This window comes from Bombina bombina, chromosome 8 (assembly GCF_027579735.1).
Source record: "Bombina bombina isolate aBomBom1 chromosome 8, aBomBom1.pri, whole genome shotgun sequence".
NCBI classification, from domain to species: Eukaryota; Metazoa; Chordata; class Amphibia; order Anura; family Bombinatoridae; genus Bombina; species Bombina bombina.
The window spans coordinates 4,874,928-4,888,802 of NC_069506.1; the positions used below are offsets into that span (position 1 = coordinate 4,874,928).

Consider the following 13,875-nt stretch of genomic DNA (forward strand, 5'->3'; position numbering starts at 1 on the left):
TAGGCAACATATGTTGAAGGATGTTCAAACCTACTGTCAAGGTTGTTTAATCTGTCCACAGTTCCAACCCACAGCACCAACGCATAGAGCGCCATTGCAGAAAAGGGGAATGGTAATGCCATGGTCAGATATCCAAATTGATTTTATTGGTCCAGTAACTAGGTCATCAAGAGGTAACAGATACATGTTGACAGTAACATGTCTGTTCACTAAATGGGTAGAGTGCATAAGTGCACCTAATAATAGTGCTGAAACATGCGCAGCATTGCTCATCAACCAGATTTGGTTTACCCCAGTGAATTGAATCCGATCAGGGAACCCACTTCACTAGCGAAGTGATGACAACAATGTGGAAAATACTAGGGGTCAAAAGAAAGCTCCATATTCCATAAAGAGCTACCTCAAGTGGTGGTGTAGAGCGTTACAACCAGTCCATTGTGAAAATCCAAAAATAGTTTGTGAGTGAAACAGGTAAAGACTGGGATTTAAAACTACCTCTAAGGCGGGGCGAGCGGCTGACAAAGATGGTCGCACTTCATTGAAGCTCTCTAAGCGAGTTGGACATATAAGTATGCAACAACAGCATTTTGGAAGATATCTCTATGTAGAACCTATATATTTGCTCCGGAACACCCGGTGAACACCCTGCACCGAATATAACAAGAAAAATTTGGATTTAAAGGTGATGCCTAGACCACTACTGCAACAGCCATGCTGGTTTGATGCTGCGTCACAGAACTTAGCAGACTCGGGGATCTGTGAAAATAACTACCTTTGCCAAGCATACATAGGAATCTTCTATAAGCTCTCTAAACGAGTTGGACATATAAGTATGCAACAACAACAGCATTTTGGAAGATATCTCTATGTAGAGCCTATATACTTGCTCCGGAACACACGGTGAACACCCTGAATCGAATATGACGAGAAAAGTTTGGATTTAAAGGTGATACCTAGACCGCTACCGCGACAGCCATGCTGGTTTGATGCTGCGTCACAGAACTTTGCAGACTCGGGGATCTGTGTAAGTAACTATCTTTGCCAAGCCTACACAGAAATCTTCTATCAATTGATTACTCACTGTATCTTGTATTACGGGACATTTGCACTCCAAAAGAAGAAGCCGTTGAACAGCTACACACTTGTGTTATACACTCCCTTGGAATATTATTCACACTCCCCCTCTCTTTCCCACTGCTCCTGGTAGCAGTGGGTCATATCCATTGCCCTTCTCCGTAATCGCTCTGTGAGAGCAAAATCCCTGGGGAGTTGTGTCTTATTAGAGCTAAGTGCAGGCTGCTCTCTAAACACTGGTACCTCTAATCATCTTTTTACCCCTCAACAATGTCACAAAGAAAATTAACACGGAGCGATAAATCTCAGAAAACGGTCCCTGCATCCCAGGGTGCAATGAGCTCCTTTTTCAAGCAGACAGATAAACAGAGATCTAACAAGGATCTAGAACCTCTGCAAATACCTCAAGATGAAAGCTCTTGTGAGGCTACAGATGCAACAACGGAAGAACAAGCACAAAGTATTGAAATAGGAAAAGATGACATTATCACTTATGGAGCTATGGAAGCCCTAATTGAACAAGTTAAAGCGTGCATTAAAACTGAATGCGCGGACCTAAAGAAAGACATTTCTGACCTTCGCTATAGAGTGGACACATTGGAAGAACACGAGTATATAGCAGCTCAAAAAATAGCAAACCTTTCTACAAAAGCCTTCCAACACCACCAACGTATGGTAGAATTAGAAGACAAATTAGACGATCTGGAGAATCGCTCTAGAAGAAGTAACTTAAGATTCAGAGGAATTCCTGAAACGGTTCTCGGGGCAGAAATTCAGGGCTATCTACATTCATTATTTGCAGATTTAATGAAAAATAGTTCTGATGATCCTCCTGAAATCATCCTTGATAGGGCCCACAGATCACTCCGCCCTAAGCCCCCTGAAGGTTCGCCCCCCCGAGATGTAATTGTACATTTCCAGAACTTCCAGCATAGGGAGCTTATCTACAGCCACTCCAGAAAACAACTGGCTTTCATGTTCCAAGGTCAGCGTATACAAGTATTTCAAGACCTCTCAGCTCGAACACTCCAAAAGAGAAAAGATTTTTCATTCTTGACCTCCCATCTACGCACCCTAAAAATTCCATATAGGTGGGGTTTCCCAACCTCGATCATTGCGGTCCAGAATGGAAGAAAATTTGAGTGTCTCTTTCCACCAGACGCTGAACAGTTCTGTCAACAGCTGGGATTACCTCCCCCAGATTTGGCTGATTCCTCCATTCAACCATCAGCACCAGCTCAACAGGAACCCCCCAAACCTCAGAGACGTCCTTGGCAGGACTCTACAATGAAGCAGAATAAAAGAAGACAACTTAACCCTGCCAATACAGCCGATGATCCACCTTGAGAAAGGACACGTAAATATATAATCTGATTGTTAATAACTTTACTCTATTAACTTGATATTCCTTTCTCCCAGGCTTTACAGAGACTTTGTCTAGAGACTTTTTGGACTATTTGTTTCAAGATTTTGCTGTTGTGAGAAATAACTGCTCTTATTATAGTTTTCTAGGTTGCTGTGACCCAGCTAGAACTGTTATGGTTACGGATCTGTTGAATGTTTTCTTATCTGTTTCACTTCACCTTTTGTGAAATGGCAAATTCCATAGCATGTCTTTTGTTATTTGTTATATGCTGATCATTGCAAAGTTACACCAGTTTATTTTGTGTATGTATGAAGTGTTTACTCCAAACAATCCCATTATCAAAACAAAGATAATACCTCCTTTTTTATGTGTCTATACACCACATACCCGTGGCGTATGCCCCCTAACGTGATAACTAAAGATACACCCTATAACTCTTTTAATGTGGCCCAGATATTCTCACGGTCCCGCACGTGACTAATATACTGTATACCGTGACCTTCCTAACAACCCTCCCCCTTATATCATGCTTTCTAGTTAAGCTCAAACCTGATGAAAAACAGGGCAGCACAACTCCATACTGTTGATATAGTTACATTTACCGGTACGAACCTATATGGACCTTTATTTAGACCCTACATAAGTCAGTCTGAGAAATGCTGTAATCATAATACTCTCACTGTCACTCAGCCAGCATCGACACACGTAATGCTTAATATAATAGTACATTTACCCCATAGTCATATTGCCGTACCGTACTTCAGGGTCTCCAATTGCTCAAATGCCTGCCCGGGGAAAAACTAAAATTCAGATTCTGTGTCCTTATGTTATTGCATATTATCTTTGAATATCTGCTCTATAAATGAGTTGAACGAAGTTGCTTTATTCCATTTTGTTGTATTTTAGCTATAAGACACTACTACCTCGGTTAGATGTCATAATTGAGATGTGGCTGTATTGTTAAAGGTTCACAAATATCATAGAACTGTTTAACCCTCTTGCTGTTCCAATCTCACTTCATGTAGATTCCATGTCCAACTGGCCTAACAGCCTCTTTTTTACTTTTGCCTGTATTATACTTACATCAGAGCCTACACTTAAACTTTCTATACCAGATTAAACCAGATCTGGTCTACTCTTTAACCTTCTTTCTGAAATCTCAATCCTCCTATCTATACAACCCCTTCTCAACTTCCCCACACTTACTACTGTTTTTTCTTGTTGTCATTCCATAATATATAGTACTGACAATGAAACCACAGAATTTTGATGGGTCATTCACTATTGCCACTCAAAATGTAAAAGGTTTCCTTTCGGCAGAAAAGAGATCAATCGCCCTATATGACTTTCATAAAAAGAGTCTGGATATTGTGATGATCCAGGAAACTCACTTTAAAAAAACTCATGAACCAAAGCTCCCTACTAGATACTACAACCAATGTTACCTTAGCTCGGGCCCGACCAGACATAACTGTGTGTGCACCCTCTTTAAACGTAACGCCCCATTTGACTTACTGCAAAAATACTGCGACACTGAGGGTAGGATTTTGATCTTGGTGGGTCTTTACTACGGTAAACCCATCACTCTAGCAAATATTTATGCCCCAAATAAACCGACCCCTAGTTTCTTCCGCAAAGTCACTAACAAGCTCCTTGACATAGCCAAAGGCCCTATCCTTTTAGGAGGAGACTTTAATTTCCCATCGAATCCTTCCCTGGATACATCGACAGGCCGATCCTATCTGAGACTTTCTCAGATCAATAACAACAACACTCTACTACAATCACTTACATTATTTGACACATGGAGAATGGTGCATACAACTACCAAAGATTTCACTTTCTTTTCCCACCCTCAACGCTCATACACACGTCTTGACTACATATTCTGTGATCAGGCCTTCCTTACAAATCTAATAGACTCCAAGATTTCACACACCTCCTGGTCCGACCATAGTCTAGTTAGATCTAGGTTTAGATGGACATCCAAACCCAATCACAGACTGAACTGGAGACTAAACGAATATATCCTCACAGATACCGATATCATTGACCAATTAATAAAACACACAGATGAATTATTTGAGTTTAATATTTCTTCTGACACTACCGCTGCCAATAATTGGGAATCCTATAAGTGTTTTATTAGGGGGATCATTATACAGCTAACTGCAAAACTCAAAAAACAGAGATCTACCCAGTTTGACTCTCTAACCAGCATTCTCCTAGCTAAAGAAAACTCTCATAAACAAGAACCTCAATCCTTGCAAAAACTAAATGAAGTTAAGGAAGCAAGAGACACTCTTAATAAATTTCTGATTGAAAATGCGCATATGCGTGCCATGACCTCTAAGGTGAATTTTTTTGCAGAGTCTAATAAAGCGGGGTGAATGCTGGCGAGATACCTAAAAAAACAGAAACTCAATTCATATATTCAATCCATCAAAAACTACTCAGGTACAATTAGCTCAAAAAATGAAGACATATCAGAAAGCTTTGTCTCATACTACACTTCCCTATATAATATTAAAAACAACATAAACGAACTGGAGAGGAGAGATAAGATGAAGTCATTCCTTGACTCAATTGCTGTCCCCACGATCCAACAAGAGGACCTAGATATACTAGATGCACCCATCTCGTTACAGGAAGTAATACGCACAATCAAATCTCTCCCAGGTAGTAAATCCCCTGGTCCGGATGGCCTTTCGTCCAAATTTTATCAACTTTTAACTGGTAAAGTCAGCCCTCATTTACTCAAACTCTTTCAGTCTATAGACCAAAGTCTTTCTTTCACCCAGCCTCTATTAGAAGCCATGATTACAGTAATCCCTAAACCTGATAAACCTAAGGACAACGTAGGCAGTTATAGGCCAATCTCCTTAATAAACGTTGACATCAAGATCTATGCTAAGATCCTAGCAAATCGCCTTAATCCTATCCTTCCGAAAGTCATACATCCAGAACAGGCTGGATTCATCAGGGGCCGTGAGGCAAAAGATAATACCACCAGACTACTTCATGCTCTCTTTGCTTCTCACAACTCTAATAGCTCCCTTGTTCTCCTCTCCACAGACGCCGAGAAGGCCTTTGACAGGGTCGACTGGCATTTTATGTGGTCGGCCCTGTCAAGGTTTGGTTTCCCAGACAAATTTATAGCTAGAGTGCAAGCACTATATAATAACCCCCGTGCTAGGATAAAAGTTAATGACACAATTTCCCAAACTTTCCCAATATCTAATGGCACCCGACAGGGGTGCCCATTATCTCCTCTGCTGTTTGCCATTACTGTGGAAATACTTGCAATTCAAATGAGAAACGACCCTAATATCACTGGCATCCAGTTTGGCAATATCCGTCAGACCTGTCTTCTTTTTGTAGATGATATTATCTTTACATTACAGGCGCCTAAAACCTCTCTCCCTGCCCTCATACAAGTCTTGGAGTTATATAAACAGTTCTCTAATTACTCTATAAACATGGAGAAATCAAGCATCATTCCCATTCACATAAATCCCACAGAAATAGAATTCCTCCATAATGACACCCCTTTTGCTGTCACAAGCTCTCTAAGATACTTGGGACTTACTATTCCTACTAACCCTCAGGATTTGTTCCACGAAAACTTTCTAAAGCTTCAAACCGTAGTTTTCCCATTACTAAATACGTGGCACAAACAGGGCCACCTATCCTGGACAGGCCGAATAAATGCCATCAAAATGATGATTATCCCGAAGTATCCATATTTATTTCAGGCTCTACCTATCTCAATACCAAGACAATTTTTATGCACCCAACAAAAAATGTTAGAATCTTTTATCTGGTCCTATAAAAACCCAAGAGTGTCTCGCCTAACGTTATACTTGAGAAAAGATGAAGGAGGTCTCAATATCCCAAATTTGTCATTATATTATAGGGCGGCACACCTTGCTCGAATATTGGCGTGGAATCATAATTCTTCATTTAAAATCTGGGTACAAATCGAGGCAGCCCTTCTCCAGGAAACCTCGATGCGAGACCTCTGTTGGCTTCCCAAACCCCACAGACCCCCCATGATCAAACTTAACGAAAGTATTAACACTACTCTTGCTATTTGGGACTCCCTTATCCAGCATCCCAATACCCTTTCTACCCCGATCTCACCCATGACCCCAATATTAGGTAATACACTCTTTTTTCGACGACACCAATTTAAATTTGAGACTGAAACCACGAGCCACAAAAATCTGCCTATATTTCTACTTACGGACTCTTCTTTGGTTAAAGACAGAATCTCTTTAAGAGACTCCTTAGGCTCTCCATTTCACAGCTGGTTTTCTTATCTCCAAATCCGACAGGCTATCCTTGACTGTCCTCAAAGAACTGACTGCCTTCGTACACTTAAACCTTTTGAAAAACTATGCCTTAATCTGGACATACATAAATCCCACTTATCCATCACACACAAACTTCTTAGGATCCCACCTGCAACTAGGTTACCCTCCTTCACTAATAAATGGGAGACAGAACTCCAGCTCAGACTTCCAGTAGAGGATTGGTCAAGATGTTTTCATATGACACATTCCGCTTCAACATCCTTAATATTGACTGAACTCAATTATAAAATCATCTCCCGATGGTATCTTACCCCCCAGAGATTGTCTGAAATATTTCCAGGGGCCAATCGGTTCTGTTGGCGACAGTGTGGGGAGGTTGGCACTTTAGCCCATGTCTGGTGGTCCTGTGATAAATTGTCGAACTTTTGGGCCCAAATAGAACAATGTATTAACACTACCCTGAGTACTCAAATTTCTATTACTGCCCCAATGATTTTATTAAACTCAGTCCCAGATATACAATGCGCCTATCGCACAAAATTGCTGCAGTTGATGCTTACATGTGCCAAACGACTCATACCTCGGTTGTGGAAACAACAACACCCCCCCACCTTCCAACAATGGGAAATGGAGCTTACTTATATACTATCCCTTGAGAAGAGACACTACTGTTTTATAGGGAAACAGGATTTCATACTTGACGTTATTTTTCTTTGGGAACAAAGAAATCCATAATATGTAACAGAGGTTGCTACTGTACCATATCACTGACCATTTACATCTACACATAAGTCAGTACACTATCTTCTAACCAAGTTGGACATACATAGTGCGAGGGAAGATTTTCTCTCTTTTCTCTGCTTCTCCCTTCCATTCTCTTCTTTTCCCCCTCTGCTTCTTTTTTCTCTTTCCTTTCCTTAAAACAGGTCCCTTATCACTATCTCCACTTCCTCCATTAACTCAAATGCTAAATACTCTTAGGTTTATACAGAATATATAATATGTTGATATTTACCATATTTTGCACCGTATAATAACTGTCTGTTTGAGTTATGTATATTTTCTGAAAAATTATTAATAAAAACTATTTGAAACAAAAAAAAAAAACTACCTCTAGTCCTAATGGCATTAAGAGCAACTCCATGTAATGCTACTAAGATGTCACCTTTTGAATTGATGGGAGAAGAATGGTTCTACCTCAACATCTATTGTGCCGTACATCAGACCAGAACTTGATAAATGCTGCCAATACACATCAATATGTGGAGAACTTAAGGAAGCACCTGCAATATGCCTTTGCATTTGCTCAAAGGAACATAGAGAAGTCCGCAACTGCCGCTAAAACCTATTATGATCTCAAAACATCCAAAAAGGAATATGAAATTAATGATAAAGTTTATCTTTATTACTTTGGAAGAGATCAGGTTAAGGAGAAGAAATTTCTTCCATCATGGAAGGGTCCTTTTGTCATTACTGACAAAATATCTCCAGTTGCCTATAAAATTAGGATACCTAAAAATTATACTTTTATGGATAAATGGGTCATGAGCATGCCATCCTTGATCCCAACAACAAAGCATAGAGGGAGAATGAAGTGCCCTATCCCCAAATATATATATGTATATATATTTATATACACCAAATAATACTTTTATTTGTGAAGCTATTTGTAACACTGACCCCCCTCACTGCTCAAGACATCTAAGAGAGAGCAAACGGTTAACATTTGTTTCAATTAGTGAAGTTGACAAAACCCTGCAATGAGGTAGTCAGTCTACAATATCCAACCTTTAAAGCCTTAGTATATGCAAAGAAAAAAAGGTTTTACAGGAGTGTCAGGGTTTTTTTCCCCTGCTTTGTTTGCCATGTGCTGCTGGCAGCCATTTTACTCACCTCTCTTGTTGAATATGGTGCAGAGTGTGCGATGCTGCTCATTTCCTGCAAGCCCTCGTATGGCTAGACTGGTGTACATCATCCGTGTGAGACAGGTTGCAGTCTCAGAATTGTGATGTCATCACTTATTATTTAAAGGGCCTCAGTTCAGTCTGCCTTTGCATTGTCTCAGACCTGTTTCTGAGTTCCTGTGTATTACCTGGCTGTCTGACGTCTCTCCTGGTTCCTGATCCCTGGCTTGTTCCTGACTCTGCTGTTCTCCTTATTCCTGATTCCGGCTTGTCTGACTACTCGCTTTGGCTCCTGACTCGGCTCGTCTGACTATTCGCTTTGGCTTCTGACTCAGCTCGTCTGACTACCAGCTCTGGCTTTGACCCCTGGCTTGTTGTATGACTTGTTTTTATTACTTTTTGCTATTAATAAAGGTGTGATTATTTTTGCACTTCTCATCTCAGTCTGATTCCTGGCACCCTGACATTATGCAAGGGCCATGAATCATGATGGTGCTAATAATCCACCTTTACCTACCATCATTTCCAGGATGAATGAACAGGATCACTGCTTGGATCAATTTGCACTGGCCCTGCAAACCCAGCTGACTCGCACTGCACATTTGGACCAGAGTGTCCCACAACTTATGGCTGCTCCTGTTTCCGCTGCTGCACCTAGTCCTACCAGGAGCATGTTGGGTTCTGCACCTCTACCTCAGTGATATAGAGGTGATCCAATTCAGTGCAGAGGGTTTTTGAACCAGGTGGGCATTTACTTTGAGATGTTACCTCAGGCGTTTACCTCTGACAGAGCTAAGGTGGTATTTCACATCTCGTTACTCTGACACAGCTCTTGCCTGGGCTAATCCCTTGTGGGAGAGTAATAAACCTGTGATTTCAAATTACCTTGAATTTTTGGCCTCCTTTCGAAGGGTATTTGATGATCCGGCTAGCTCCTCCTCTGCTGCTAAACAACTCATGTCCATTCAGCAAGGTACAAGATCTGTTGCTCAGTATGCCATTGAGTTCCGTATGCTTGCCACAGAGGTAGGTTGGAACAATGAAGCCGTTCTTGCCACCTTCTTTCATGGGCTCTCTGATGTGATTAAAGATGAAGTTGCTGCTAGAGATTTACCAGAGGATCTCGAGGCATTGGTATCTTTTTTTATCCTAATTGACATCAGACTCAGAGAGAGGCCCTCTTTCAAGGAGTGCTTGCGGAAGCCTCCTGTTCCGTTGTCTCCTACATGTTTGTTCCCACCCATGCCTCCATCTCCTTCCATGCCTCCTGGTCCCGAATTACCAGGTACTGCTGAGCCAATGCAGTTGGGATTCACACATCTCTCCATGGTGGAGAAGTCCTTTAGGAGGAGGGAGGGGCTCTGCCTCTATTGTGGGTTACAGGACCACCTTTTAAAGTCTTGTCCTACATGGCCGGGAAACGCTTGCACCACTTGCTTCAATTTGTGCCCAGGAGGTCTTCCGTTTACATGGGTTACCCAAGGAGATAGTCCCGGAACCGGGGTAGCTAGTTTATTTCCAGAATTTGGCATTCCTTTTGTGCTCAAATGGGGATCCAGCTTTCCTTCTCCTCGGCATATCACCCTCAATACAATGGGGCTGCAGAATGGTCTAATCAAGCTCTGGAACAGTTCCTCCCTTGCTATGTCTCAGATCACCACAATAATTGGTCTGAGCTGTTACCTTGGGCAGAGTTCGCTCGTAATAGTGCTATTAATGCTTCCTCCCAGTTATCCCCATTCATGGCGAATTATGGGTTTCAACCATCCTTGTTGCCTGATTCATTCATGTCTCAGGATATTCCAGCTTTGGAGGAGCATCTCCGGCATCTCCGTTCCACATGGGTGCAGATTCAGGATTGCCTTCATCATTCTATGCAGTGCCAAAAGTTCCAGGCTGTTCGTAGATGTCTGCCCGCGTCTTCCTTCCAAGTTGGTGAGAGGGTTTGGCTGTCTTTCTGCAACTTGAACTTTCGTGTGCCTTCCAATAAAGTGGCTCCCCGTTATGTTGGTCCTTTCTGAATACTCAGACGGGTCAATCCTGTGGCCTAAGCTCTTGACCTTCCTCCTGCAATGCGCATCTCCAATGTTTTTTATGTCTCCCTCTTGAAACCATTGGTTTGTAATTGGTTTACCACTGTGTTGCCTTGTCCCTATCCTATCTTTGTTGACAACCATGAAAAATATGAGGTCAGCAGCATTATTGACTCTCGTACAGTATTTTATTCACTGGAGGGGCTACGGTCTGGAGGAGCGTTCATGGGTTCCCTCCTCTGATGTTCATGCTCCCGCCCTCCTCCGTACCTTCCATGCCCGTTTCTCCAATAAGCCTTTTGTCCTCCCGTGGGGGAGGGGTTGTTGAGGGGAGGGTACTGTCAGGGTTTTTTTCCCCTGCTTTGTTTGCCATGTGCTGCTGGCAGCCATTTTACTCACCTCTCTTGTTGAATCTGGTGCAGAGTGTGTGATGCTGCTCATTTCCTGCATGCCCTCTTTGGCCAGACTAGTGTACATCATCCGTGTGAGACAGGTTGCAGTCTCAGAATTGTGATGTCATCACTTATTATTTAAAGGGCCTCAGTTCAGTCTGCCTTTGCCCTTGCATTGTCTCAGACCTGTTTGTGAGTTCCTGTGTATTACCTGGCTGTCTGATGTCTCTCCTGGTTCCTGATCCCTGGCTTGTTCCTGACTCTGCTGTTCTCCTTGTTCCTGATTCCATATGACTACTCGCTTTGGCTCCTGACTTGGCTCGTCTGACTATTCGCTTTGGCTTCTGATTCGGATCGTCTGACTACCAGCTCTGGCTTTGACTCCTGGCTTGTTGTTTGACTTTGTGGACTTTTTATTACTTTTTGTTCTTAATAAAGGTGTTATTATTTTTGCACTTCTCATCTCAGTCTGATTCCTGGCACCCTGACAAGGGGAAAGTGACCATTCACACTTCGGTGAAAATTGTCCCATGCTGAATTCAAATCCATGGAGTTCAGATGTTACGTCACCGTAAAATAGTAAAGAGAATTTAGAAATTCATCTATATGAACTGTATAACTCTCAAATATTTCATTTAGACTCAGACTGTGTAAATAAATGTGTATTTGAGGATCTGAGAAGAAATGTCTAACAGTAAAATATTAGATAAGTATTTGCTGAATTTAATAAGTAGCTATATAGTTAACTTTTCAGACATCTAATAAGTGCATATGTAATTGGTGCTGTAAAGTATACCATATGTTTTTATACACTCAGAAAGAGATATACAGATATGCAATATTTATATTAATATGGTATAATAATCCAATACAAATATAGCTATATGAAATTACATCTGATTGCTAATCTCAAGGTATGTATGTGATATTTAGATGATAACTGAGAAAATAGTTGAGTCCATGCTGAAGGTATTATAATCCTTTTAAATCCTTTAATAGACAATATGATTTTTAAATGCATTTTTAAAATAGTATAAGTAATATACTCATGTTTAGTATAAAAATACTCAAGGTACATAGTAGTATATGGTCCCACACATGCTGAACATATAATTTATTAATATTAGAAAATTGTGAGTATATTAAATATACATTTGAAGATATATAGTAAACTGTTACTGTTAGCAATATTAATAATGAGATTGCATTTCTAGTTGTCTGCTGCCCCCTAGTGGACTAAAACTGGTATGACAACCAAACGAATTGACTGTCAGAGCCCATACATTTCCAAGTAAGCCAATAAGGGACAAGCTCCGTTAAGGGCCTATCAAAGGGACAAGCTTCAGTAAGTTTGTATCCAAAACGTTCACCAATGATTACAAAATAGATGCAGGGTTATCACTTGAAAAACTCATGCAAGAGGAAGGAAAGGGGGTCTTTTGGTCTTTTGCTGAAATTTTGACTGACTCAGAATTGCTGCCTTTTGAAACACAGTCTCTATAAAGCAAGCCTGGGCCTAACTTTCTTTATCCATAATTGCAATACTTCTCATATGACGTGAACTGGATTTATCTGAAAAAGCTGAACTTCAAATTGGTTTATTTTGTGATGTATATGATTGCTCTATATATTTAATGTTTTAAATCAAAGGTATTCTAAAGCTATAATTAGATTGCAGTTGGTAATTTAAAGAGCATATTTGGTGTTTTAAGTTTATATCCATAGTACTGTGTAAAATAGAATCAGTCATACTTAATGCTAAGTAATTTATTTGCTAGACAGGATTTATCACTCCAGATTTACAAGTCAGTCATTATTGTGAACTCTTTCAGAACTGTACATAAATTGGTTATTGTGGTTAAATCTTTGGTAGTTATTAATTAAGCACTGTTAGCGGTCCATATTTTATTGGGGTATTTTAATATGATTCATTGTGAGTAAGGTTCATTTTAAAGATATATTTTTTATGATCTGTTGTATAGAATATTGTAACGGAATAAGAGTGTATAATTGATTCATTATCTAGTTTCTACATAAATATAATTCAAGGTGTTTATAAATTTAACTAATCTAGAACAAAGGAATAAGTGAAATAAGTACACCAACATTTTCTTGAAGGTTATTGCTAAGATAGTAATAAATAATAATTTTGTAACCTCGTTTATACCGACAATCTCATGGATGGAAGATAAGCTTAGAAAAGAGTTCTCTTGTTCCTAGTACCAGGGGGGAATTACTGGGTATGATAATAGATTCCATATCCATGAGGATATTTCTTACAGACAATGCAAAAACAGAAGATACCATCCAGCACCCAGGTCACTGCATGCCACATAGGAATACCACCACACCGTACCATAAATACCAAAACATTCCAAATAATGTGGCAGCAAATGTGAAGTCAAACAGGTTTATTCAGCACAGAAGACACATGCAACGTTTTGGGAACTCCTTCCCTTAATCATGCAATAAAATTTGTGGTGCAAAGCATCCTAATATACCCCTCAGCCACAAGGGGGCAATAGAGGGATTTTAACATATTTAACTCTTTAACAGCCAAAATAGCTCTAGTCAGTGTATCACAAAACAGTGGAATGCAGCCACAAACAAAACTGATACTATACAATATCATATTAAAATCAATACACAATTATTCATCATAATGGTGTAACCAACAATATAACAATTTAATACTCTTTACAATTTATACATATATGGATACAGAAAGGAATTAACCAAACTATGGGTAATAGAAATAAATAATGACATTTTTGCTAAATTCATATAAAT

General features: G+C 40.2%; 1 protein-coding gene across 1 annotated transcript in view; it reads left to right on the top strand.

Annotated features, from left to right (window-relative positions):
• Positions 1–5,004: 5,004 nt before the first annotated feature.
• LOC128638168 (uncharacterized) overlaps positions 5,005–13,875 on the top strand; it is a gene marked incomplete in the record, with an annotated part of 174,028 nt that continues 165,157 nt past the window's right edge. The window contains 2 exon segments of the mRNA XM_053690032.1: positions 5,005–5,428; positions 13,368–13,494. Coding sequence (XP_053546007.1) covers positions 5,005–5,428; positions 13,368–13,494 — 551 coding nt within the window.